Source organism: Galeopterus variegatus, unplaced genomic scaffold (genome assembly GCF_000696425.1).
Source record: "Galeopterus variegatus unplaced genomic scaffold, G_variegatus-3.0.2 Scaffold844, whole genome shotgun sequence".
Taxonomy (NCBI): Eukaryota; Metazoa; Chordata; class Mammalia; order Dermoptera; family Cynocephalidae; genus Galeopterus; species Galeopterus variegatus.
This window is the reverse complement of record NW_007726955.1, coordinates 215,357-241,299: the sequence shown is the minus strand read 5'-3', so window position 1 is coordinate 241,299 and position 25,943 is coordinate 215,357. Positions and strand designations below refer to the sequence as shown.

The window sequence follows — 25,943 nt, the reverse complement described above, 5'->3', positions numbered from 1 at the left end:
AAAAAGAAAAAAAAAAAAAAAAAAAAAAAAAAGAAAAGATATACTTTTGTACGGAGAAGGGCTACTACTGTATTTTTTAGAAGTGGATATTCAAAGTCTACATCTGTTATCATAAACTAAATAAATGCCAAAGAAAGTGATGGCTCCAAAGGTAATCAAGAACTCTAGAATTCAAGGACTCCGAGCAGCCAGACAAACTGGAACTACTTTGTAAAAGTCAGTCTTCTCTAATAATTTCTCATTTTAAAGGTTTTACTTTTGGTGCTCATAAAAAGTCAAGAAATTATACATTAAAAATTCTAGGCTTTCAATCAAATCAACAAAAAAGATCTATCTTGTTATCCAAAGTAGCACTTTTAAGAGTCTGAATAACTTTTTTGTTTGTTTGTTTGGACCTGTAAGGGGATCGCAACCCTCAGCACGGTGTGGTCTGCACCATGCTCAGCCAGGGAGCGCACCAGCCATCCCTATATAGGACCCGAACCTACGGCCTCGGCACTACCAGCGCCACACTCTCCTGAGTGAGCCACAGGACCGGCCCAAGAGTCTGAATAAGTTTAGTACAGTCCACCTCTAATAAGAAAAGCAAAAACTAGAAAAAAACCCACATATTTAAAATTAAAGTATTTTGAGAAAAGGGTAAAAAAAAAAGTGGGGGGAGGGAGACTTTTTTGTAGCTAGTTGAAGAGAGGATCAATGAAAATAAGAAATCTAGGATTCACAGTGTGGGGGTAATTTTAAGCAGAAAGAAAAAATTGAAAGAATTCTTTTTCAATAACTAAATACTTAAATATTCACAGAAACACGGATCCCCTTATTGGCCCACCACCAAAACAAACAAACAAACAAAAAAGATAAATTTTCACAGAAACAATGGTTATTTCAAGGTATATGCATCTACATTGAATTAAAAGTGAAAACTAAAGAAATGTACACTTTAAATGATAAATGGTAAATCTACACTAATTGATGAATATGTAACATACACTACGAAAAATATATTTTTGCAGAAATCAGCTTCATTTACATATGACATTTCATCTATCAGAGGTACCAAAAATTCATGAGATACTTTAATGCATGATAATTGCTCATGATCTTTTAATATACTATGCTTCAAATAATGTGACATACTTTCCAAAGTCATGTAACATATGAAGAAAATTGGCAGGGGTAAGGGTGGGGATTAAGTAATAGCTCCTCTGGTTTACCTTATTTCAGATATGCTTCTGATGAGGGGAAAAATGTGGCAATTTATATACCCAACCCCTCTGCTGGCCCTTAATATGCAATAAGTGCAGAGTAAATATCAATTGCTACAATGCTATAATTGTTGCAACCTTCTGCATTAAAGCCCTTAAAACAGTAAGAGCAATGAAAAGCCTTCTCAGGATGCACTGACATACATATGTGCATAATAATTTCCCTTGATGCTGTCCTGATTGTGCATGCTGAAAAGTACCTTAAATGTACGGATCAAAAGGTTTCTTACAACTCAAAACTTGGAAACAGCTTAAAAATGTCATTTCTATAGTTTCAGGAACACTGCAGAAAAAAAAACATTACCTTAACTGTACTTTTTCAGTATATTTGGAGAAAAGCCACACCAACACTCTTGGGCTAAGCACTTCTGGCTGACACTCTTTTATTAATATTCAGTTAAAGGACTAGGTTTTTATTAGAGTCCTAATTCTTGTAAGAAAAGTCATACATTCTACTTTATGAATTAACACTAGGTTCATAAAGAAGTTAACACAGTTTTGGAAAAAAAGCCTCAAAAACTGAAAAATACACACAGTTAACATTTTTTTGAAAGACTAATAGCAAAGAAGAGGTTATTGTAAAGGTGATGACAGAAAAATTGGCTGATCTCATTATAAAAACTAGTTCTCACATGAATAGCAGTGGCAGAGTGATCCACATTTTTTTTTTGTTTGTTTGTTTTGTCTTTTTCGTGACCGGTAAGGGGATCACAACCCTTGGTGTGGGGTCGTCCCCACTGCACTCAGCCAGTGAGGGCACCGGCCATTCCTATATAGGATCCGAACCCGCGGCAGGAGCATCACTGCACTCCCAGCACCACACTCTTCCGAGTGCGCCACGGGGTCGGCCCATGATCCACATTTTATTTATTTATTTTTGTTGTTTTTGTTTTTGTTTTTTGTTTTTTGTCCTTTTTGAGACTGGCTGTGCGCCAAGGGGTCGGCCCATGATCCACATTTTATTTATTTATTTTTGTTGTTGTTGTTTTTGTTTTTTGCTTTTTGTCCTTTTTGAGACTGGCCACACCGCGCTCAGCCAGTGAGCGCTGTGAGCACACCGGTCATCCCTATATAGGATCCGATCCCACAGCAGGAGTGCTGCTGCGTTCCCAGTGCCGCACCCTCCCAAGTGCACCACGGGCTCAACCCCCATGATCCACATTTTAAAGAGAAGGATCCTGCAATGCAAAAAGAATCAAAGATTGGCCTAATCTATTTATTCATTCATATTCCCTCCTCCTATTCCCTCTCTCTCCCTCTCTTAAATTGGACATCCACATATCAGGTTATCATATAACTCATTGAACAAATAATTATATTTAAAAAAGAAAAAAATGTGCACTCTCTCTACATTCTAATAAGCATACTAGTTATATTATTTTATCATATTTCTTATTTCCAGTGGTATCATTCTACTAAAATAAAATCAAGGAGTAGTAATGTTTCTATAAATTTCTCTTCTATGGTGCAGAATAAGAAACCAATGATGAAAATGGAGAAAGAAATATGTCTTACTTCCCACTCCACGACTGACTCAATAAGCAAGACTGCTATATAGACTTCTGAAAGAATATATATTAAGATATATAATGGTACCATATAAAGGTATTTTTTAAAATCAGACCTTTAAAGGAAGATTTAAAAAAAAAAACTCAAAAATATTTAACATAAAAATCTAATGGTATAATATCAAACTAATTTGAACTTCAAAAACAATAATGACTTGATCAAAATAAAGAAAAGCTAAAAGATGCAGTGGGGCCAGCCCGTGGCTCACTTGGGAGACTGCGGCGCTGGTAGCACCAAGGCCGCGGGTTCAGATCCTATATAGGGATGGCAGGTGTGCTCACTGGCTGAGCGTGGTGCAGACCACACTGTGCCAAGGGTTGTGATCCCCTTACCGGTCACAGAAAAAAAAAAAAAAAAGATGCAGTGATTTCAGGAGGTGTAGTTTTCTGGGGAGGGGGTGGAGAAAGCAAACAGGAAAGCTCAACAAACTGTCTAGATACAAACTTTATCTAATTCCTATCCCAAATTTTTTCTATTAATGTAAATAAGACAAAAAGAGAGAAACAATTTAAAACCTTTGATAGCCCAAAATTGGTGCTTTATACAAACTCAATAAATAGCATAATTTGATATTACCTGTATGTCAAGCTGGGAGACCTTCTCCTTGCTTTCATTTAATTGACTATTTAATTCATTGACACTGGTTTCTAGGGAAAGGACACGGTCTTGTGCAGCTCTAAGATGTGCCTTCTGCTCTTGTACTTGGTCATGCAAATTCTCCTGGGCTTGTTTATGGCTTTCCGACTGATTCTTCAGCTTCTCTGTTAGTTGAGTTACCTATTATTATACAAGGAAGACTCTAATTATGAAGTTCACAAATGATATAACAAAAACTAACAAACCCAAATTTTAGCACTGAGAATATTGCACCACTCTATGATAGCTCAAATTTTTCAAGTAAAATTATTCACATATCTCTAAAAATAAGTAAACATAATACCTCAAATCATAAGAAGTAACATCAAATTCAAAGACATTTTAAAAATCATCTCTACTAAGCTATAATTTACATGAAACAAAATTCAACCAATTTAAGTGTACAATTTGAGATTTGATAAATGTATACACTTATTTAACTAACCATCACAACAATCAAGATAGAGAACCATATCCCAAAATGTGTCCTCATGCCCCTTTGCAGTCATTTCCCTCCCTCCCATTTCTAGGTCCAGATAATCATTTATCTGATTGAGTAACAAGAGCTCCTTATATATTCTGGAATTTTATGATTTGTTGTATATACAAATAAATATTACAAATATTTTCTCCCAGGTTGTGTCTTGGCTTTTATTTTCAAAATGGTATCTTTTGAAGAGCATAAAATTTTTTAATTTAGATGAAGTCCAGTTCATCTGATATTTCTTTGATGTGCCTTGCTTGGAGTTCATTGAGCTTTCTGAATCTCTGCATTTATGTTTTTAATCAAATTTTTTAAATTTTCAGCCATTATTTCTACAAATATTTTCCTCCTCCCCATCCTCCTGTGACCCTAATTATATGATATTGTCATATCATAATACTGTCCCACGAGTCACTAAGGCACTGTTCTTTCCCCCTAACCTTTTTCTATCTGTGCTTCAATCTGAACAGTTTCAATTGCCTTCTCTTCATGTTCACTGATATTGTTTCATGCTTGTTTAATCTATTAAAACCATCCAATAAAATTTTCATTTCAGGTTTTTTTATTTTTTTATCTATAGAAGTTCTACTTTGTTCTTTTTTAAAATTTTTTTCACTTCTACACCCATTATTACAGTTTTTACTTTATATCCATAAGCATATTTTAAGAGCTCACCTGATTACATCATCTCTCATTTCAGGGTCTGTTTCCACTGAATAATTTTTCTCCTGGTTATGGCTCACATTTTTTTTTTTTTTTTTTTTGCTTCTTCATGTATCTAGTAATTTTTTTTTCCTATTTATTGTGACCAGTCTGGATTTTATGTCCTCTTTCAAAGAATGTTGAGTTTTGTTTCAGCAGGCAGTTAATGTGTTTGTGGTTCAGGTGGATCGTTTCAAAGCTTGTTTTTACACTTTGTTAAGTCAGGTGAATGGTAATTTTTATACTAGGGCTAGTTTAGCCTTTGTTCTCTCCTAAAGTGTGATGTTTCTGGTGTTTCTACTGAATGTCCCAAGTGTTCAACCATATCTTTCCTCTGTGACTGGCTGGAACTTGAACATTTCCCAGCCCTGTGTGAGTTCTGGTAATTTTTCAGACTACACCTCTCTGATATTGTTCATTGCCAGGCCTCAAGGAATCCCACCTAAGTGCAAAGCTTAGCATTCAACCGAAGCCTCAAGAGGTTCCTTGTGCATATTTCTGGAGCTTTTTCTCTTCATTGCTCCTTCCTCTCTTGCATTCTGTCCTGCAAATTTGAGCTGCCTTAACCTCCCTGAACTTCAATTTCTCGGTTTAATTCAATTTAATTCAGTTTCTAACTCCTCAGTTCAATGAAACCACTGTATTTTCCTTTGATTCCTGCAGCCTCCATCACAGTCTGGAAAATGTCTCTGGGTTAAAAGTTAAAGTAGTGAAACAGTTCCCCTCAGTTTCTTCTCTTCACTCAGACATCATACCCTGTACTGCCTATTATGCAATGTCTGAAAACAATGGTTTTTATACATTTTTTTCCACTTTTCTAGTTGTCTATTGCAGGAAGGCTAAATAGGTATCAGTTACTCCAACATTGTCAGAAGCAGTACGGAGATTTATTTTACTCGTTTTAAAAAATGTTTGGTTTTCCTGATCATATTTGTATGAGAAGCAATGTGAAGTTGTATATAACTAAAAACTAGCCTAAAGAATTCTTCATAAGAATTCCTCAAAATTAACTCTGAAATTTTGTTATATTCTAATTCCCATATTAGAGAAGTGAGAGGACCTACTAACATTTTGTTTTAAATATTTTCTCATTTAGATAATAATTGTCTCATTACCCAATTCTTCCAAAAAAGTAACTATAAATTCTTTTCAGGTTGAAAATGTATTAATCTAAACTTATAAGTTTCTTTTAGACTACATATAAATGTTGGAACAATAGGGAACTTATCAAAATTATTATTTGCTATATATTGTCCAAAAACATATACATTATCAAAATAAATAACCATTAAGTCTGTATATTAACCAATACACAGTAACAACAAACCCTTGATTAGCACCCTTAATTTATGAACATTTTTTTATTCATTCTTTTTAAACATCACAAAGTGCATGAGGCAGATATGTGTTATTAATAACACCTCTACTTTTCCAATGAGCTAACAAGATGAAATGATTTATCCAACCACACATGTAATAAATTATATCCTGAGACATGAGCTAAGGATTTCCTCTTTCAATTCATGTTAATTAATTTTCACTACAATAGCAATCTACTTCTAAAGTAAATGACATAGTATTTGTCAAAAATACATAACATTTTAAAAGTACTAAAAAGAGCCAGAATAAAGAATCATTTAAATAAAGCATTTAGTAAAAGTTAGAGAGATAAAAATAAATTTTAGAAATATGATACATTTTACAAGCTTACTTGCTCCTGTAACGCATGGTTTTTTTCTTGTAACTGGTTAAGAACAGCAGTCTCTCCTTCACCGGCTTGAATTTTTGCATAAAGATCTTCTCTTTCTTTTTCTAGTAATGAAATATTTTCTTTACTCTTCTGTAATAAGGCTTCTAGGTTCTGGATCTTTTGGTCCTTATCACCAATTTGACGTAGTACTTGTTCCAAATCATTCTGCAAAGAATTGAAAACTACTACTTTAAGGATATAGAACTTAAAAAGTTATTCCTCAAATGTAAAATGACTGATAATAAATTTTATCACTGAAATTCTTAGTCTTACATTTTTAAAAACTAATTATTACATTTTAACATGGAAAATTTAAATTAGAACTATATATTTAATAATATAAATATATATTATTATTGTAATAAATTAGAATTTAACAACAACAAAAAATACCTCCAATTACCCACATTATTTTTCTAACACTTTGACCTCACCTCCTACTACTCTTCTTCCAATCCATTTAAGACATGTGGGACTTATTATTCCTTAATCACACCACACACACTCCCACCTAGGAGCCTTTGCACTAATTGTTCCTTCTTCCTGGAATTCTTCCCCCCAGAGTTACAGGGTTCACTCCCTCTCCTTCAAGTGTTTGCTCAAATGTCACCTTCTCAATCAGGCCTAACCTGACCATTACATTTAAAATTGCAGACTTTCCCACTCCCTCTCCTAGTTATTTTTTTCTTTCCATAGCACTTATCTCCTAACACACTAAATAACTTACTATTTTTCATGTTTATCTGCCTCCCTCCACCTCTCCCATTACAAGGTACGCTCCATAAAGGTGGGAATTTTCATCTGTTTTAATCATTGATGTATCGAAGATACTTGACATATATGTTCTAAAATATTTGTTGAATGAACAGAAAAATTAATGATTGTACTTCTACACACATACACTTACGCAGGCTCACTTCAATACTCCAGTAGGACTCTTCTATCGATATATCAAAGGATCCCTCTTCTTTTACGTTAGCAAGGACGTTAATGTAACTCAGAGCACAATGCAATTGCTCACATCCAGAACAATATCCATTACCTTTCTTGAGCTATCTGACCCTCTGCCTCAATCATTTTAAGAGAGCCAGAGAGCCTCTACCGAGAGCAAGGCCCTAATCAGCCCCTCTGTAAACCTTACAGTAGCTCAGACCACCTTGCTGAGACAGAGCCAGCAACCACTTGATATCCTCAGTGATTTGTGCCAAAACTAAAATATTTGAGATCAATCATTTTCAAACATGCCTCTCATCCTGCCGAGCTTCAATCACAATGATGAAAAGCAACCCAACCTCTCTGCTCTCAGCCTCTGTTCCTGCCACCAGTAACCCCTCTCTTCACATTCCACTAATCTTTTGGAACTACAGTTCCAAGACTAAGCTTTTTTCCATAAAAGCCACTCTGTTTCCAAGCCTTAACTGAAATTTGGTTCTTCCTTTACAGATGCCAATTCCCCCTCACCCCTCTCTAGTCAGTAGGCCTATTCCTACTGCAAGCAGAGGAGACTTACCTTTTCCTAGTTTTTCACTGCCATTACTCTCTCCCTCACGTAAACACTTTCTGCTTCTTTGAGGACTATACCATTTACTTATTTTACCCTCTACTTTTTGTAGCTATCATCTATAAATCCCTACCTCATTCACTGAAGACTTGAGACCTGATTTAGTCTTTCTCTCAATCCCAATTTCTGCCAATTTCCTGGGAAATTCAAAATACATAGAGAATTAAGAGCATAGCCTCAACATTCATATCATCTTAATTCATGGACCTTTACTCATTCACATTTTGATCACAACAGCTAAGAAATTCCAACTATCTTATTCTGAGACCACAACTTCCTGACTGTCTTCCAATTTCATGACCTCATTTCTGCTCTTCAATGTCAGAGACCTCGATTTGCTTCCAGCTTATTCAGCATATGCTTAGCTTCTCTTCCTAAACCTCACATATGGATATGAACTAACTTTTATTCTTTCAGCCACAATCTCCATTTCCTTTCACCCCACAAAAGCCCAATTCTAGACCAATGTTACAATCTGTTTTCTCCACTCATAGTTCTAGGCACTGTTAGAGTAAAATCACAAACCTCCATAGATTGATGCCACTACAAATTTCTTGATTCCAACCTCCATTATGTATTCAGAATCACCTTGTCCATCCTTCTGTTTGAATGAGGTCCTTACCCTCAAACATTCCCCTCAAGTACTACTTAAGAGCTTCAAAAATCTCTCCAAATTCTTAATCTCTGCTTGTCTGATATTCAGCTATTACTATGTCCACCTTTATCCAGAAACATGGAATTTTCAGGACAGATCTACCTTAATTTTCCATCCTCTTACCTATAAAATTTTATACATATGTGTGTGTATATATATACACATACATGCACACATATATCACATATATAAACATATATTATATATAAATACAATATATGTGTATTGGTATTTACCTCCTTTCCTCAAGCTTCAGTGGATAAGCTCAAATTCAGACAACCCCCCATTGTATTAGTGACAAAATAGTTTCTTATAAATACCTTATTCCTTCAGTCACATCTCCTCCAATATCCTTAATAACTCCCTCTCTACCAGTCCCTTTGTCGTAGACTATAAACATGTTCTATCTTGTACTCAAGAACACTCCCTGGACCAAGCCCCTTCTAATTCCTGTCCAGTCTTTACACAATTCACATTTAAATTCCAAAAGTAATTAATATTTACTTTCCCACCTCTCTTATCTCTCACTCATCAATCAAAAATCTGATTTGCATCTCTATCACTTAATTAAAATTAGGTTTAACAAGGTTACCAATTTACTTCTCAATTGCTTAATCTAAGGAATATTTTTCATTTATCATACTGGGCATCCATACCACACACACCCACATTTGAAGTTGCTGATTATTCCCAACTTTACACTCTCCCTATTCCTTTGGCTTCTCCCTTTCAGGTTCTCCCTAATTACTCTGATCACCCTCTCTTTCTCTGGACTGCTCTTCTTGTATCCACCCATCCCTTAAGTGCTGGCCTTCCACAGAAGTCTTATGCTTACAATTGTCTATTTTTCTCACTATACTCTCTCCCTGGCTGATCTCGTGGCTGATCTATCCTAATAATTCCATTTACCCCCTATATACTGATTTCTCTTCTCAGCTAATATATAGCATGGTCCCCTCCTCCAAGCTTTAATACATCCCACAGGTGCCTCAAGATATGTCCACAACTGAACTCATCACATTCCCCTATAAAATGGCCATTTTTCTCACATTCACTAACAGTTGATGACACCTCCATTTATCATGCATGCATCCAATGTTATCACCCTGAAATCATTCCCTTTCTCCCTCATCTATTAAGTCAAGTACTATGCATTCATTTTATCTCCCAGGCATTTCTCACATATGTCCCTGTGATTTTAACAACTGCTTGAACTAAGACCATTATAATTTTTCATCTGAGTTGCTGCATATATTAGTCTTTTAACCGATCTCTTGTTTCAGAATATTCCCTCCCAAATCCACTTTCATACAACTACAAGATAATCTATTTAACAAGCAAATCTAACTATGGCATTTCTTCCTTAAGACCTTCAATACCTTTCTACATTCAAATATAAATGTCATATAAGGTCTTCCAGAGCTTAACCATTTCTGATGCTGTGGCCCCTAATCTCTAACTTACACTTTAAGCTCCAGCAATACCTAACAGTTTAGTTCATACTAGCCTCAGGATCCTTGTTCTTTTAACTTCTACCTGGAGTATACTTCATGCTATCACCATCCTTGTACCCCAGAAATATCTATTCATCCTTTGTGACTCAGACTGCCACTTCTAAGAAGTTTTCCATGACTGCTCTTTTCCAGACCCTGTTTGGGTTAAGTAACGATCCTCTACGCTACCATAATAAATTTATATAAACATAAACACCGGGAACTATACTCATTACATCTCCTTAATTAGTTTATAGGACTTTTCGTGTTTCCATAATAAGGGACTTTGCCTGGCTCCTTTCCCATCCTTTTCTTATTCCTCCCTAAGGAATATGAATAAACTGTTTGGAAAGTGTGGAACAAAGAACTAAGCGTGTTCAACCAAGCCCCTTCCTCTCTCCTCAGTTTGGGAGTCAATCTGCCTATAAGAAGGTGAGAGACTGTCATTTCCAGTTTTGTCTGTGGCTAGATGAATAAATATAATTTTTGGGTACAGTATAGAAAACCCATTTGGCTGCTAACCTATGCCAAATTCTCATGCTAGCTTTATTTCCCCATTTCTTTCCTACTCTTTACAGTAAAACTCCTAGAATTATCTATTTTCATTCTACCAAACTTCTCTCTTCCAATTCTCTCTTGAATCCTCTCCAGTCAGGTTTTTGTCCCAACTTCTCTATACAAATTGCTCTTATCAAGATTATCAATGACCTTGCCAAATCCAATGGGACTCTCAGTTTTCATCTTGTTTGGCCCCCATCCTTTCAATTGCCTAGGCCAAACTTGGAAACATCCTTGATCCTTCTCTCTCAATACTCTATAGCTTTACCTTTAAAACATATCTAGAATCTGACTACTTCTCACCACCTACATTGAGTTTCCACTCTGGCCCAAGCCACATCATTTCTTGTCTGGATTATTGTAGTAGTAGCCTCTTAGCTAATTTCTCTGCTTCTACTAGTGTGCCCCTATAGTCTACTTTCAATAGGGCAACCAGAGTAATCCTTGTGAAATTATGTCAGACCATGTTACTCCTTTACTCAAAACCCTTCAGTGATTTCTCACCTTAAAGTAAAATAAAGTCCTTAAAATTTCCTAAGAGATTCTATGTGTTTTGACCCCCTGTAATCACTATGGCTCAGCTCCTTTTAACTCCCCTTTTAACTCCCACCACTCCAGCCACTGACTTTCTGTTATTCCTGAGACATGCTCCTGCCTCAGGACCTCTAAATATCCTTATGTTCTCTCTGATATCCAAATTGCTCATACCCTTTCCTCCTTCAGGTCTTTCATCTTCTCAAAGAGGCCTTTCCTGGCAACCCCACCTAACACTGCAGTCTCACCTTCAACCCCCAGATATTTCCTACTGCCCATCCCTCCTTTTTTCATCTCCATAGCCCTTGCCACCATTTAGCATGCTATACATTTTTTCCTATTTACTTCACTTATTCTTTGCTTCTCTCACTAAGCTCCATGAGATCAGACATTTTTGTCTGTTTTGTTTGCTGCCATATTCATGAAGTCAGTTCCTTGGCTAAGAGTGCATATTAATAAATACTGTTGTCTAGCCAAATAAGAAAACAAATAGCCAGCTGCCCTGTTAGCACAGATGTTCAGAGCACAGTGTTATAACACCAAGGTCAAGGGTTCAGATCCCCATACCGGCCAACTACAAAAAAAATAAAAAATAAATGAATCCAAAATTTTGATCTCTATCCACCTGACTTTCATGCCACTCTCCAAACTCAGAAGGGAAAAAGAGGCATATCACTGACCACCCCCCTCAAACTCCAATACTGTTTCCATGTACACATGGTTAGATTGACATTTCCTAAAGAGCAGGCAGGGTTTCTTATTCTCAGTGCTAGGCACAATGCCTGACACACAGTGCTCAGTAATATTCAATGAATTAATGAAAGAACGAAGGAATAAATGAATATCAAAGTCAAATTCATTTTAAACATTTGGGCACCCTCCCTTCAATGTAACAGAACAAAAACTTAACTTCTTTTAACCTTCTAAGCTATGTTATTCCATAGAACTGTATAAATATAATCCAACAATTGTATTTTCTATATCTACAATTCCAGTGCTCAGATGATGGTTAGGAACTAGGAAAAGACATGACCAACAAACATGTTCTTTTTCACTGGGCTAACTAAACAAGAAAGTTTATTTAAACATTTTTTAATTTTTCAAATAAGGTATTTTAATAAATAACAAATGTATTATTTGTAAATAATATTTAAATAAATAATAAAATTTATGTAACTACATTTAATGCAGAAATTTATCGAATAAAGAGACAATAAATTCAAATAAATATTTATATAAATCTATTTATAATAAATCAACAATAAATTTGTTTATAATAAATAACTAAACAATTTTAAACTATTTTAGAAAAACTTTCCAACATAGTAATCACATGAAAAAGGACAGGTTATCCAGATACTGAAAACTATCAAAATTCCTCAAAATCAAGTATTTTGTATTATCTACTTTTACAGCAACAAAAGAATAATTATTTAGCTTAATTTTTGTTTAAAAGACTAATACAGTTGGCCAGTTACCTCAGCTGGTTAGAGCACAGCCTTGTAACTCCAAAGTGAAGGGTTCAGTTCCCCATGCCTGCCAGCCACCAAAAAATAAATAAATAAATAAAAATAAAATGCTAATAATAATTCAAATAACATTTACCTGAGCTTCTCGAAGTTTTGCTGTAGTGCTTTGCTGAAGAGCCTGTTGTTCTTGATGATGCTGCTTTGTTTTATCTAACTGATGCTGCAATTCTGTGGAATTTGTTACTTTTTCCTTCAACTTAAAAAAATATATAGACTGTCAGTTAACAACTTAAAGGCATAAGATAATCATTCATAAATATCTGGCATTACTTCAGTTCTCAAGTCAAAACAGGAAATAAATTCAGACAATATACAAGATCAACTTTAAAAGCAAGGACTGGCTGGTTAGCTCAGTTGGTTAGATTGCAGTGTTATAAACACCAGGGTCAATGGTTCATATCCCCATACCAGCCAGCTAAAAAAATAAATAATTAAATTAAAAAAAATTTTTTTTTTCATTCAAGATGGTTTCATTTGTAAGTGGGAGAAAGTCAAATAAGCTGTTCACAAGGAAATTTAGACAGTTGTGTAGATGAGAAGTCCAAGGGTGAGTCTACTTTCAGACTGATCCTGGGACTCAAATGTGCTGGTAGAGCTTTGTCTCTCTGACTCTCCACCTCTCACATAGGCTTGTTTCCACCTGCTGGTTTCTTCACAGAGGAAATCACTCCATGGCAGGCAAGATGGCTGCCAATAGCCATGGAGTAGGAAGTGCTCTTCTGCCAGCATTAATCTCAGGGGAGAATGACTGGCCTTTCCTGGGATCATGTGCCCAACCCTGAGCCAATCAATAAATAAAAATTTTTAAAAATGACTAAAAGCAGGGCCGGATCCCACATACAGACCGGCTGCTCACTGGCTGAGCGAGGTGCGGGCGCAACACCGAGGGTTGCAATTCCGTTGCCGGTCCCGGTCCGGTACGGGCGCGACACTGAGGGTTGCGATCCGTTGCCGGTCACGAAAAAAGACAAAAAGACAAAAAAAAAAAAATGACTAAAAGCAGTATCTCATTACATATAGAATTTTAATCTCATGATGAAGAAACGATTATTCTTTAGGAATAGATTTTCAACCTAGAAGGAATACAGATCTTTCTCTGGGTTGGCATTTAGTTTATTATTGCTTTTTGTATACTAATATGATCAGGGAATTAATTACATACAAATTATTTGTAACAATAATCTAAACCATAGAATCAGTATTTCTTTTTTTTTTCCATAGCAGTCATAGTTATCACTTTTTGAGAAAAAATCTACCACATCCAAGATTTTAGGTCTAGAAAAAAATCGATTGCTGCAGCTACAGATTTTAGCCCTGAATATTTGTTCAATTCCAATAAAAGACATAACTTAATAACTTTAACCATATAATGGGTAGCACTTTTAGCAACTGCAACTTTAATAAGAATAGCATTCAATCAAATGCTTAACTTGTAAAAGTGAAAATCCTTAAATGCAAACTCAAAGTTTATATGCACCAACTACATGTCATTAATGATCCTCACCAACTGTTAACTGATCACTGTTTCATTTCTAAGTGGTCCTTCCTGGGTAGAAAAACTCCAGCAGCCTGACAGAGGCTCACCCCCAGAATTTTTCCTGCATAAAGCTAAAAGAGTAGTCTTCTTTGTGCATTTTTGTTGAGAACTTTAGGAAATACAATCACAACAAAATGACTTTAAGTAGTTAACAAGTAGGATGTTTTATTGAGGAGAAATAAATGTCGTAATCTAAGTTTTTAAAAAGTCTAATTAAAGCTCTTGTCAATTAAAAGATGAACTATAACAATTTTTAAGATGCCCAAGTCTATCAATAAATTTGCTAACGTAAACTCATTTAAAATGTTAGCTTACCTCTTCTTCTAAACGAGAAAGCTTGAGTTGTAAATCAGCCACTTGTTGTTCTTTATCCATCAACTTTTCACTTGAAAGTTGTCTCTGCTCCTTCAGCCTACCATGAGCTTCCCCTAGTTGGCGCTCTGTCTCCAGAAGCTTGCTATGTAACTTAAAAAAAAAAAAAAAAAGTATGCACATAGGTATAAACATACACAAATCACCACCTGCTTTCCAAACAACATTGTTTTTCACCAATATAAATATAATATCTTAATTCTAATGATAATTTGGAGAAACCTAAGATCTTACGTAGAAATTTTAACTACAACTAAATTTTAATCACATAAATTGTAATAAATCACATAAAACTGTGATTAAAAATCAGTTTTGTTTTTGTTTTATTGCTCTCTTAAAAAAAAAAATACAGGAGACCAGGGCTCTCATTTTGATGTTAGTGTTGAAATCACTTGAGGAACTTAAAATATTAAAGGGAAACTTAAAAACTAAGACATTGAGGGCACACTCAGATCTATCCACAGTATTTTTCAAAGTTCCAGTGATTCTTGGTTTTCCATAGTCAAGAACCACCACAGTTGACTTACATTTGGGTATTGGATAGAAACCAAAGCATTCAAGTAAGTCCTCAAATTGACACATAATTTCTGAAAATAGAGGTAACCATAATTTTTTGTGTTAGGTGAGCCTCATTCATCAACTTTAAAATGCAACCCAGTTAAAATTAAAGAAGAAATTTGCTCTGGAGCTAAGAACCATCACTTTCTCAAATTATTTTCTCTACCATCACCAGAAATAACTGTTAATTTTTCCTGGAGAGGGGAGCAGGGAGAAAAGGTTTTTCTTTGGGGTCTTTTTTTATTAAAAAAAAAAAAAAAGTTTGTATTAATTTCAGAAAAATTACTGCACAAGGAGTGCAGAGCAGAAGAGTTGCATGGAGATGAGGATGCAAGACATTTGACAAGGCTTATACTCTAAGAGCACTCCTGCACATCAGACTCATAACACATTAAATGAAATGCCTGTGCCTCAGTGAAATCACATTTAATAACAAGCATTTTATACAATTGCTTTCAATCAAAATGATTCATGTTAAATCTAAAAATACTAAGAATCTAGTCTTTGTATCATATTTTCTATGCTCTGTAAATTTTATACATATAAATATATACTTACATTTTTTATACTTATATTTCTCCATAAAAACTCATGATTGGAAAGGGAAAAATGAAGTTCTATAAGAAAACTGAAAACCCACTATTTTCTTATGTAATGAAACAACCTGTGGCTATTGGAATATAACCTGATATATTCAAACTCAAGTTCCACAATAAATTTCTAAACCAGAAAAGAAAAATGGAATGAATTAGCACCATAGCAACTACCCAGACCTTCCCCTGGACTCACTAAAAGAATTAGGCCCAATCCTGACATATGAAAACAAAACAGGCCTTCAAAGCAAGCTCATATTTCAAGCAACTATGCGCCTGATCTCTTACAAACAGGCATCTCACCTGTCTAGTTCCTAAACATCCTGGATAAGAATCTCCTAATATCATTTTAATACACAGATAATCAGTCTTCTCCCCTAGAAGTTTAGATTTAAAACATTTCAGCAGGAGCCTGATAATCCTTTTTTTTATAACAAGAAACAGATAATACTTCGTTTCAGGAAAGTTCAGAAATCATTTCCCAAAAAGCAACAATTTAAAAAGCAGCAGTTTTTAATCTCAGCTAAATAGTACAATCATAGAGGAAACTTTTAAATATATCAATGCTCAGGCTTATGTCAGAGATTCTGATTTAATCAGATCAAGAGTGAGGTCTGGACACAGGTAATTTTTAAAATCTCCCTAGGTGATTCTGATGTGCAGTCAGAGTTGAGAACCACTGAATTAAAGATAACTATTGTTCTGAAGTAAAGACTTACAAAGGGGGTGAGAAAAAGAGATTTGTATTATAAATAATTTTATCATTCATTACTTTATGACTCTGGAGAAATCCTTGATCTTTAATTAAGAAATGAATCTCAAATTAAAGCTACTCAAAGTCACTTAAACAATTCTGCCTACATCATTTTAAAGTATGTTAAAGAAAAAGAGGTTAAAAATAATGCACTTTGGAAGTATTAATAAAATGGGCTATCTTAAGTCAAATTTTGATATACATATAAGTGTACATGTTATCTAATAAATTCAGTTTCATAAATTTACACAATTCTTTATTCATTATACTCCTAATATATTAACTAAGTGCCAGGGTCTGTTCTAAGTGTTTTACAAATATTAACTAATATAATCCTTATAACAATCCTATGAAGAAGGTTCCATTATTATTCTAACTTTATAGATGAGTAAACTGAGGCACAAATTAAGTAACTTGTCCAAGATCATGCAGCTTGTATGCCACAGAACTGGAGCTCAGGCAGTTGGTTCCTAAGTCCACACTTATAAAGTACTAGGCTACTTGAGATGGCATAGATAATTTTTAAAAACTTAACTGATGATATCTAATCTTTTCATTATGTAACAAATCATTATCTGCACCTCTGTTTTATTTTAGAAGTACCTATGAACACAAATATGAAAAATATAGGCCATTCTGTTTTCAAGTACTTTGTTGTCAATTGCCAGCTATCTAATTTTGTCAGCACTATAATGGGTGCTGAGGATAGAGTGTAGAGCAAAACAAACCCAGTTCACTCCTATGCTTTTTAAGGATATTGCAATAAGATTGAAGGTGAGGTTCACTTCCATAATTCTAATAAATATTTACTGAAAGCCCTCAATATAGAGGCTGATAAGAGTACAGAATAAAAACAAATTTCTCACATTATGGAGCTCACAGTCCAAGGGAGATGGTGGACAATATGCAAGTAAACAAAAAAACAATTATACAATGTAAAATGCTATGAAGAAGAAGAAGAAGAAAAAAAGGAGCCTGCTGAGATTAAAGAAGGGACCCAGAAGCTGTGGAAAATCAGCTATTTAAATAGAGTGGCCCTAGAAGGCTTTATTGAGAAAATGACACCTGAACCAGCCTTGTAAAATAATAAGGTCAAGGAAAAATTATGGGCAAAGGACTTAAGGCAGAAAACAACTTGAAGTTTTGGTGTGTCTGAGGAACTGAAAAGAGATAAACATGCATTTACAGTGGCATGAAGTGAGTTTGAAGACAAAGCATGGATGTGACACTATAATTCGTATATGCAAAGGCTTATATGCCAAAGTAAGAAATTTGGATTCAGTTCAAAGTGTAATGCGAAGCCACCAGAGGGTGGTAAGCAGAAGAATAAAATGATAACATCAATGTTTTACAAAGATGCCTCTGGCTTCTGTATGGAAAATGGATTGAGGAGGTCACTAGAAGAAGGGAAACTTATAAGAAGGCAAAAAGGTAGCCCAGGTGAGCAATGACGGTGGCTTAGATTAAGGGTGGTGGCAGTGTAGATGGAGAGAAGTGGATGCATTTGAGACATATTTTGAAGGCAGAATCCAGACAGCATGCTGAAAGAAAGAAGATAAATGGTATCACTTCAAGGTCTTCAGCATGAACTCTTCATTTTGCACAGAATTATGACTAAACCAAATAATCATACACAGAGTCTTCAAAAACTTCACAGAGAAATTAATATTGTTTTGTAATTCTATTTTTCCTCAAACTTTTTGAAGTAGGGCATATTCAGTAGGCTCTCAAAAATTCTTAATGCCCCTCCACTCACTGACTACCAAACAAAACCCAAATTCTCAGCCTGCTCTTCAAGGCCCTGTGTAATAAAGTCCCATATGCTCTTTCCAGTCAAAATAGTTCCCTCTTGTTACACATAAGAGCAAATCAAAGTCGCTTCCTGGTTCTTATAACACTTCCTGCCATGAGTTTGCTATCACTAATCCCTCTGGCTAGAAAGACTCTCCTGTTTCCAAACTGCCACTTGTCAAAACCTATCCAATATTTACAATTTCAAGCACCACCTCTCTCTCACACAAAGTTTTTCCTGACCACAATCAGACAAAATAATTGCACACGGTAAAGTACTATGGTGGAGTAAGGAAGAGGGCGGAGATAGAAGAAAGGAACTCTTCCAAATTCCCATAGTATAAGGGACACCTTTATTATAATTCTCATAATCTTTGGTATAGGATAGTACTTGCCTTATCCTGGCCATACAATTTACATAATCATTAAAGTGAGGTACTGTTTCCTGTTGATTTCTGAATCCCTAACAAATGAAGCATGGTGTCTTTAGAAAGCATAAATGCTGAATTTGTTTATCTGAATTGAAAGTCAAATACATAAGTTATTCACTGATATCCCCAAGCCTCAGTTTCCTTCCATTATGAATGCCTGAATTAATTCACTCACCTCACTCACTAAAAGATATGCTGATTAAAAAGCAATGTGCCAGTTAGTAAGGATAAAAAATGAATAAGACATGGTCTTTGCATCCAAAGAGTACCGACATAAATTATGATAACATACTATACTGTGTTAAGTAAAACATTCAAGATATGTGGATGCTTAAGCCATCTTGGAGGTGCGGGGAGCAGTTAAGTGTTTAGAAAAGGATTTCTAGAAAAGTGACAAGTGAAGTTAAGTAGTATTTACCAAGGAGAAGAGGAATGGAAGGAATATCTCAGGTTGAAAAGACAGAATGATATCACTAAAGCAAGATACAGCATAACATGTAGAAAGAAAACTAAGAACATTTCTGTATTCTTGCAGTGGAGAATAAAATGAAGAATGGCAAAATACTGAGGAGGTAGGCCAACAAGATCACTGGGGACAATGCATGCCATAGCAAGAACTTAATCCAGTGGGCCATAAAGAGCTATTAAGGGCTTAAAGCAGGGTTGGAACATGGTAAGATTTGCTTTTAAAACAGACTCGTCTTGTGGCTATATGGAAGACCAATTTGACAGAGGCGAGATCGAAGGCAGAGAGATCAGTCAGCAGTGGTTAGAGTGGTTTGAGAGTGAGATAAGGAAGACCGGTCAGTGAAAATAGAGAAGACAAGCTAGAGAAATATCGCTAACTCTTCTGATATGTTCTATCATGGAACTCACAGTCTAATCTCAAAAATTAGTGATAGCATATGTGAAATGAATACTCTAATTCCCAAAAGATGATTAAACTCAATAAATTACTATCATAATCATTTTACTAATATCATTATTATTGCTAAAGGAGTAAAAAGCCATGAAAATAATTAATTACAACAAAATAAAGTACGCTGCCACTTAAGTAAAAATAGTTGAACATTATCAAAAAATAACTGAAAACTTTAATCTCCAAATTTCCATTTTTCAACCTATTTTTAAGCAATAAATAGAATACAGACATTAAAAAATTAAATTAATGACAAAATCAAAACCTGCATCAAACTTCATGTGACAGATGTTATTTACCTATAAAAAACAGCTGTGTTAAGACTAATTTGTTTTCTAATTTTAAAATATCTAATTTTTACATTATTGGTTTTATAATTATGTTTTAAAAATTTAATAACGAAAAAAGATAAATTAAAGAACAGTCCGCAATTTGAATTAAAATAATAGCTAAAACCTGGTGAGTACCTACCATGTGCGATGTACCACCCTAAGCAATTCATATGCATTAATTCATAAACACCTCACATCAATGATATAAGATGGTATGTCAATGATATAAGATGATACTATCTTTTTTTTCTTAAGGAAATTGAAATTACAGGAAATGAGATCTGATAACACTACAGATGTAAAAATTAAGAGTTAATTTTTAAAAATGACAATTTTTTTAACATAAACTATATTATAATCAAATAACCATCAAGCACACTTAGAAGAAACCATAGGGGGAATTACAATAAATAAAACAAACATCTCTTTTCTTACTTGATTAATTTCACTTTGGAGCTGTAACCCATGCTGCTCCTTTTCTTCTCTCTGTTGTTGTAGCTGTTTAAACTCCGCCTTAAGATGCTGGTACTTGGTCTCTACTTCAGATAATTCTTCTTTAAGCTTTTGAGTAGCTTCTCCTTTTTCACTTAGTTCTGCCTGTACTCTCTGCAGTGACGTTTCAGATACAGATAATCTTGACTGAAGCTGTTGACAATCTAAGTCTTTTTGATGAAGGATTGCTTGTATATTCTTTCTACTCACAGATTCTTCATTACATTTCTCTTCTAACTGGGTATAGTCCAGTTCTTTCTTCAGCAACTTTTCTGTCAAGTTCTGAAATATCAATTTAACAATTTATTTCCTTTCCTAATATTTTTAATTACTCCATTTATTCAGACTATCTATGGAACAGTATTATCTCCTACTAAATGTCTTAGTCAATATTATAATTTACAATATGAAAAAGTGAAAATATTCTAGTCAAGACTAATTAAATTATTACATACTAACTTATAATTTTATTATTGGTCCACTTGACTCAACTCTAGTAATACAACCTAAGAATTGCCAAGAAATTGCTGACATAAAATAAAAACCCTAAAACATACTTAATTCTTTGGTGTATACAACATATTTACATTCTTTCATTTGAGGTAAAAATTAAAACTACTTTTCTACTGACAGAAATTATTTTGAATAACAATATACTAGGCCAATTCTGATTTGTGGCTTTGCAATTTCACAGTTGGTAAGAGTTTTAGCATAACACTGCTCTAGTATGCCTGATCCTATAAATTGCATTTTTTTTTCCTTCTCGATAAAGACCATTTTTTAGAGTCACAAGCTAAAACTAATTCAAATTCCTTTCTAGCTATATAAAAATAATGATCTAAATATATCATTTGCCTGCCTTATATTTTATCATTCTACTCAATAACATCAAGTCTAAAATATAAAAATGATAACTTCAAGCAAAGATCTGGATCAACTGGCCTAATCAAATGTCAAATCTGATCTAAATGGAGTTGTTAAAATTAACACTGAACATTTTAAGTCAACACATTTATACATAAAATATAGATCATAATTTTAATTCAATTCTGTAAGAAAAATAGCCAGGGTAAGAAGCCACTGTAAGCACCTGATGAGTCAGTCAACCAGTAGACATTTATTGTACTCTCTTATTATACTCAGTTTGCTGTAAGGGTTCAATACAGAAATAGTAGAGGACAATAAAAACTTTTGAATCTTAAACAGACTACAATCTAAATGAAATACACACATGAAAAAAAATTCTAAGAAAGTTAAAACATAATGCACCAGCCAGAATGAATTAATAGAAAAGGTATTCAAATTTCTTAAGTGCACATCTTTCTAAAAAATAAAATGAGCAAGTCCAGTGGGGCTAACTAACAAGACCACCTGAAAATAATAAAGTTTGAGTTTGGTTTTAAAAGTGGTGAGAGGAATTAAGGAATATGTATACATGACTCATGCCATCTGTTCTATACAAATATATAAAATGACACAAAGGGACAAACAGGTTGCAGGTGGGGAAACAGCAAACCCTATTACCTCGGGGAGTAGTAAATCAAGGTACCAACATGGGAAGGCAGCAGTAAAAGCTCTTGAATGCTTGTCTGAGAAAAAAGTGAGTTAATGTAAATTATCAAATAGAAATATACTACAGAAAAGCAGCATTGAGAACAATGATACACTTTGTGCAGGTAATGAGAACAAAGGCAAAAAGAAAGACATTTTTTAATGCTTTATAGCTTACAAAGTGGTTTCAGAGATCTCATCTCATTGGTTCTTCAAAACAGCTTGGTGAGAAAGAACAAATATTTTATGAGATATACATGCTCTTATGTGGTTTCATGTCTTTTGTACATCTAACCCTCAAAATGAAATGCCATTAACCCCTCTGCCATGTAAAATGCTCCTTAGCATTTTTAAAGGCTCAACTAAAAAGCCTTTCCTGATTTAGTAGGCAAAGTGTTCCTAAGTTAGGAAAACTTCTACCTTGTTCTTGACCCAGTATCACAACACTTAGCAAACAAAAACAACAAAACAACAATCAACATTCACTTAGGTGTTTACTAAAAGCCAAATAAGACTTTAACATATATTAATTTATTTAATGTTCATATCAGTCCTAAGAGGCAAATGGGTATAATAGTACTTCTTAACAGAAGAGGAAACAGACTTTGAGAAGTTGAGTGTCACAGCCAGTAAGTAGCAAAGCTGGTATTTAAACATGCCTTTAACTACTGTACTATAGTGTTCATATCAATATACTACCTTGCAATGCAATGGTAACACACAGGAGTATAATAAATACTTGCCACATCTTGCTCCCACTTTGGCCTATGAGCACCTTAAGACGGGGACTGTTGAAAAGGGAAAACAATAAGGATGGAAAGGGGGTGACAGGTGAGACCCAAAAAATAATGCAGTGTCTTACAATGACCTATATTTTATCAGTGACCTTAGATAAGCAATATGATTTTGTTCAGAATTTACATGGAAATAACTAAATTGAGCCGCAGGGTTTTGTTTAAATGTCAGAGTATGATTTTTATGAGAAACTAAGGAAACTTCTTCAGCTGTCCCATTTTGTTTTTAAGTTTTCAAGGCCAGTAATTATAAAACACTGGTTTAGAAAACCTTTACATTACACAAAAGCAATGATCTTTTCCATCCATAACATATTACAATATTACCTAACCACATTGATTCTGCCAGTGACTCACAAAAGCTGCCCAAGGCATTTTATGTAATGGCCTTCAAAAGACCATGTACAGAGATTTCAAAATTCAAAACACTTGGATATCACCACTGTCAAGGATGATGGTTTGCCAAAGACATGGGGTGAGGAGGGGTAAAGAGGCAGATAGTGAGGATGATAAGAAAAGGCTGATGCAACTCTGCTCTGATTGGTGATCAAATCCTAAATAGGGAAACACAATAAAATTTTTTTTCTGAAGTGTTATACTCGTGTAAGGCATAGTAGAAGAGGGCCAGCCAGTTCCTCACTCGGTTAGAGGATGGTGCTGGTAACACCAAGGTCAAAGACTTAGACCCCTTATGGGCCAGCCACCAGAAAAAAAAAAAGGTTAGTAGAAGATGCTATTATTCCCTAATCAAAAATGTCCAAGTTTACCACACTAAAACATTCTGATTCTATGTATTACCCATAAAAGAGCCATAGTACATCCTTCAATAATGTGTGTGTGTAAGAGGGTACTTCAAAAAGTTCATGAAAAGATTTATATTATCTTTCATTCCATTTTTCCATGAACTTTTTGAAGTATCCTCGTATGTCTGTATAAATATATATATATATATATATATATATATATACAATCTGTGCCTCAGTATTTAGCTGTATACTTCAGCTATGAAATCATATCCTTTATTAGTAACTTAATGTTTCAAAAATACATAATAGAGTTCCGGTCAAGATGGCAGAATAGACGGCCCACAGCATCACTCTCTCCCATAAATCAAACAATTTACAACTATATAAAATGTATAGTTTTTATAAATATAAAAATGTAACATCAGCCAAGCTAGGGCCACTGGAGCTCAGGGGAAGAGGAAGAGAGACCTACAGAGTTCATGAAGGTGGGAGAAATCACAATGAGAAGAAAAAAAACTGCTCTGAGTGTTTCAGGCCGTGGCCACTTTAAGGCTGCAACTGCTAAGGGCATGGAGCAGAAGCCTGCAGAAGCCACAGCTGTGCCATTTGGATGGAGTTACTTGGAGGCGGCAGGGGAGAAGAGGGCCTCAGTGGCCCCCAGGACAGCAAGACCACTAACAGGGTTCCCGTGGACCCACGCAGGAGTAAGGAGACAGAACTGAAAAAGGGGAGCCATCCAGAGACTGGTGAGTCATCACAGGGGACCAGCGCAGGGCTTGTCCCATGGGAAGTGTTTGAAGTATGGGTGGTGGGGGAGACAGGACCACCAGGAGAACACTGGGACACAGCAAGGACAGCTGATCTGCCCCTCAATCAGCACAGGACCACTCAGAGGAGACTGGTCAGGAATGCAGAATTGCATGGGGTGCAGTTTGATCAAAAAACTCAGGCCCAGATCAGAGTTTCTACACAACCCAGGTGCACCTGGTATCTGGAGAGCCAGGAGTAACTGTAAGGTCAACCATTAAACCATGAACTGCACAAAAACCCTTCCCTAGGGAAACAGCAGCAAAACAGCAATTTAGCTCAACCACACAGCTCAAGTACTGGTTCCCACAGGAAGTTCCCCAATTTTAGAAGTAAGCAAAGGACAAAAAATTAGTTTCCGCCCAGGCACACCACCAGCACCTTAGGGCCTGCCAGGGGACATGAGGCTGGACCCAGGGACCAGACCCCTGCCCAAAACCATTCACACCACTAGCACCTCGGGGTCCTGTGGAGGATACTAACACTTATAAAGCAAATGTATTTCACAGGGTCTAGCTTCCAAGGCCCTGTAGTTTCAGATATAGCCTAACTTTTTAAAACTACACATAGAAGCGTTAAGCTTGCAAAAGACAGGAACCTTTCCCCGGGCTAAAGTCTCTGTTATAGATAAAGAATTGTTACAAAGAAAAATTGCTGGCTCTAAGGGCAGATGTCCTTGTTGCAGCTAAATCTAATTATTGTTGCCATGACAATTACCTTACTGTTCTTTTTGTAACCACCTATGTTCCTTTTCTGTAACTTTCTGGCCTGGAGAAGAAATACTGAGAGAGAACCCTACTTCAGTGTTATTTTCTGAGGAATGCTACTCTCTTGAGGGTTCCTGGAAAATTAACCCCTTTGGGGCTTCTCACTGTTCAGAAGAAATGGGCTTTGAGTAATCCTTTGTGTCTCCGTCACCCTGGGAGATATGACAGGGGTCCACCCGGGAAAACAAGGCTTGGAGCCAGGGACCAGACTCCACTCCCACATCCAGGCATACCACCAGTTCCTCAGGGCCTGCCCAGGGGCCCGGACATGCAACCAGGGTCAGACTGCCAGCCCACAATCAGGCACACCGCCAGCACCTCAGGGCCCCACCTGGGGGCCTGGGCATGGAGAAGGGGACCAGACCCCCCCACACACAACCAGGCACACCATGACAGCGCCTTGGGGCTTGCCTGGGGACCCAAGTCATGGAGAAGGGGACTGGACCCCCCCCTCCCACAACCAGGCACACTGTGCCAGCATCTTGGGGCCCACCTGGGGACCCAAGTCATGGAGAAGGGGACTGGAGCCCCCTTCCACAACCAAGCACACTGCACCAGTGCCTGGGGACTGCCCGGGGACCCAAGGCATTGAGAAGAAGACTGTACCCCTCCTCCCACAACCAGGCACACCACGCCAGCATCTTGGCGCCTTCCCAGGGACCCGAGGCATGGAGAAGGGAACCAGACCCCCCCCCCTACAACCAGGCACACCACCAGGGCTTTGGGGCCCTGCCCAGGTACCCAAAGTATGGAGCTGGAGACCAGA

The 25,943-nt window shown here is 35.9% G+C and overlaps 1 protein-coding gene across 1 annotated transcript in view; it reads right to left on the bottom strand.

The window, feature by feature from the left end:
* The window catches only part of EEA1 (early endosome antigen 1), a 136,683-nt gene that overhangs the window by 35,328 nt on the left and 75,412 nt on the right, over positions 1-25,943 (bottom strand). Inside the window, exons 12-16 of the mRNA XM_008572858.1 lie at positions 20,456-20,794; positions 14,586-14,735; positions 12,810-12,929; positions 6,365-6,568; positions 3,408-3,608 (exon numbers count right to left, since the gene is read on the bottom strand). Of these exons, the coding sequence (XP_008571080.1) occupies positions 3,408-3,608; positions 6,365-6,568; positions 12,810-12,929; positions 14,586-14,735; positions 20,456-20,794 (1,014 nt within the window). The remainder of the gene's footprint in view (positions 1-3,407; positions 3,609-6,364; positions 6,569-12,809; positions 12,930-14,585; positions 14,736-20,455; positions 20,795-25,943) is intronic.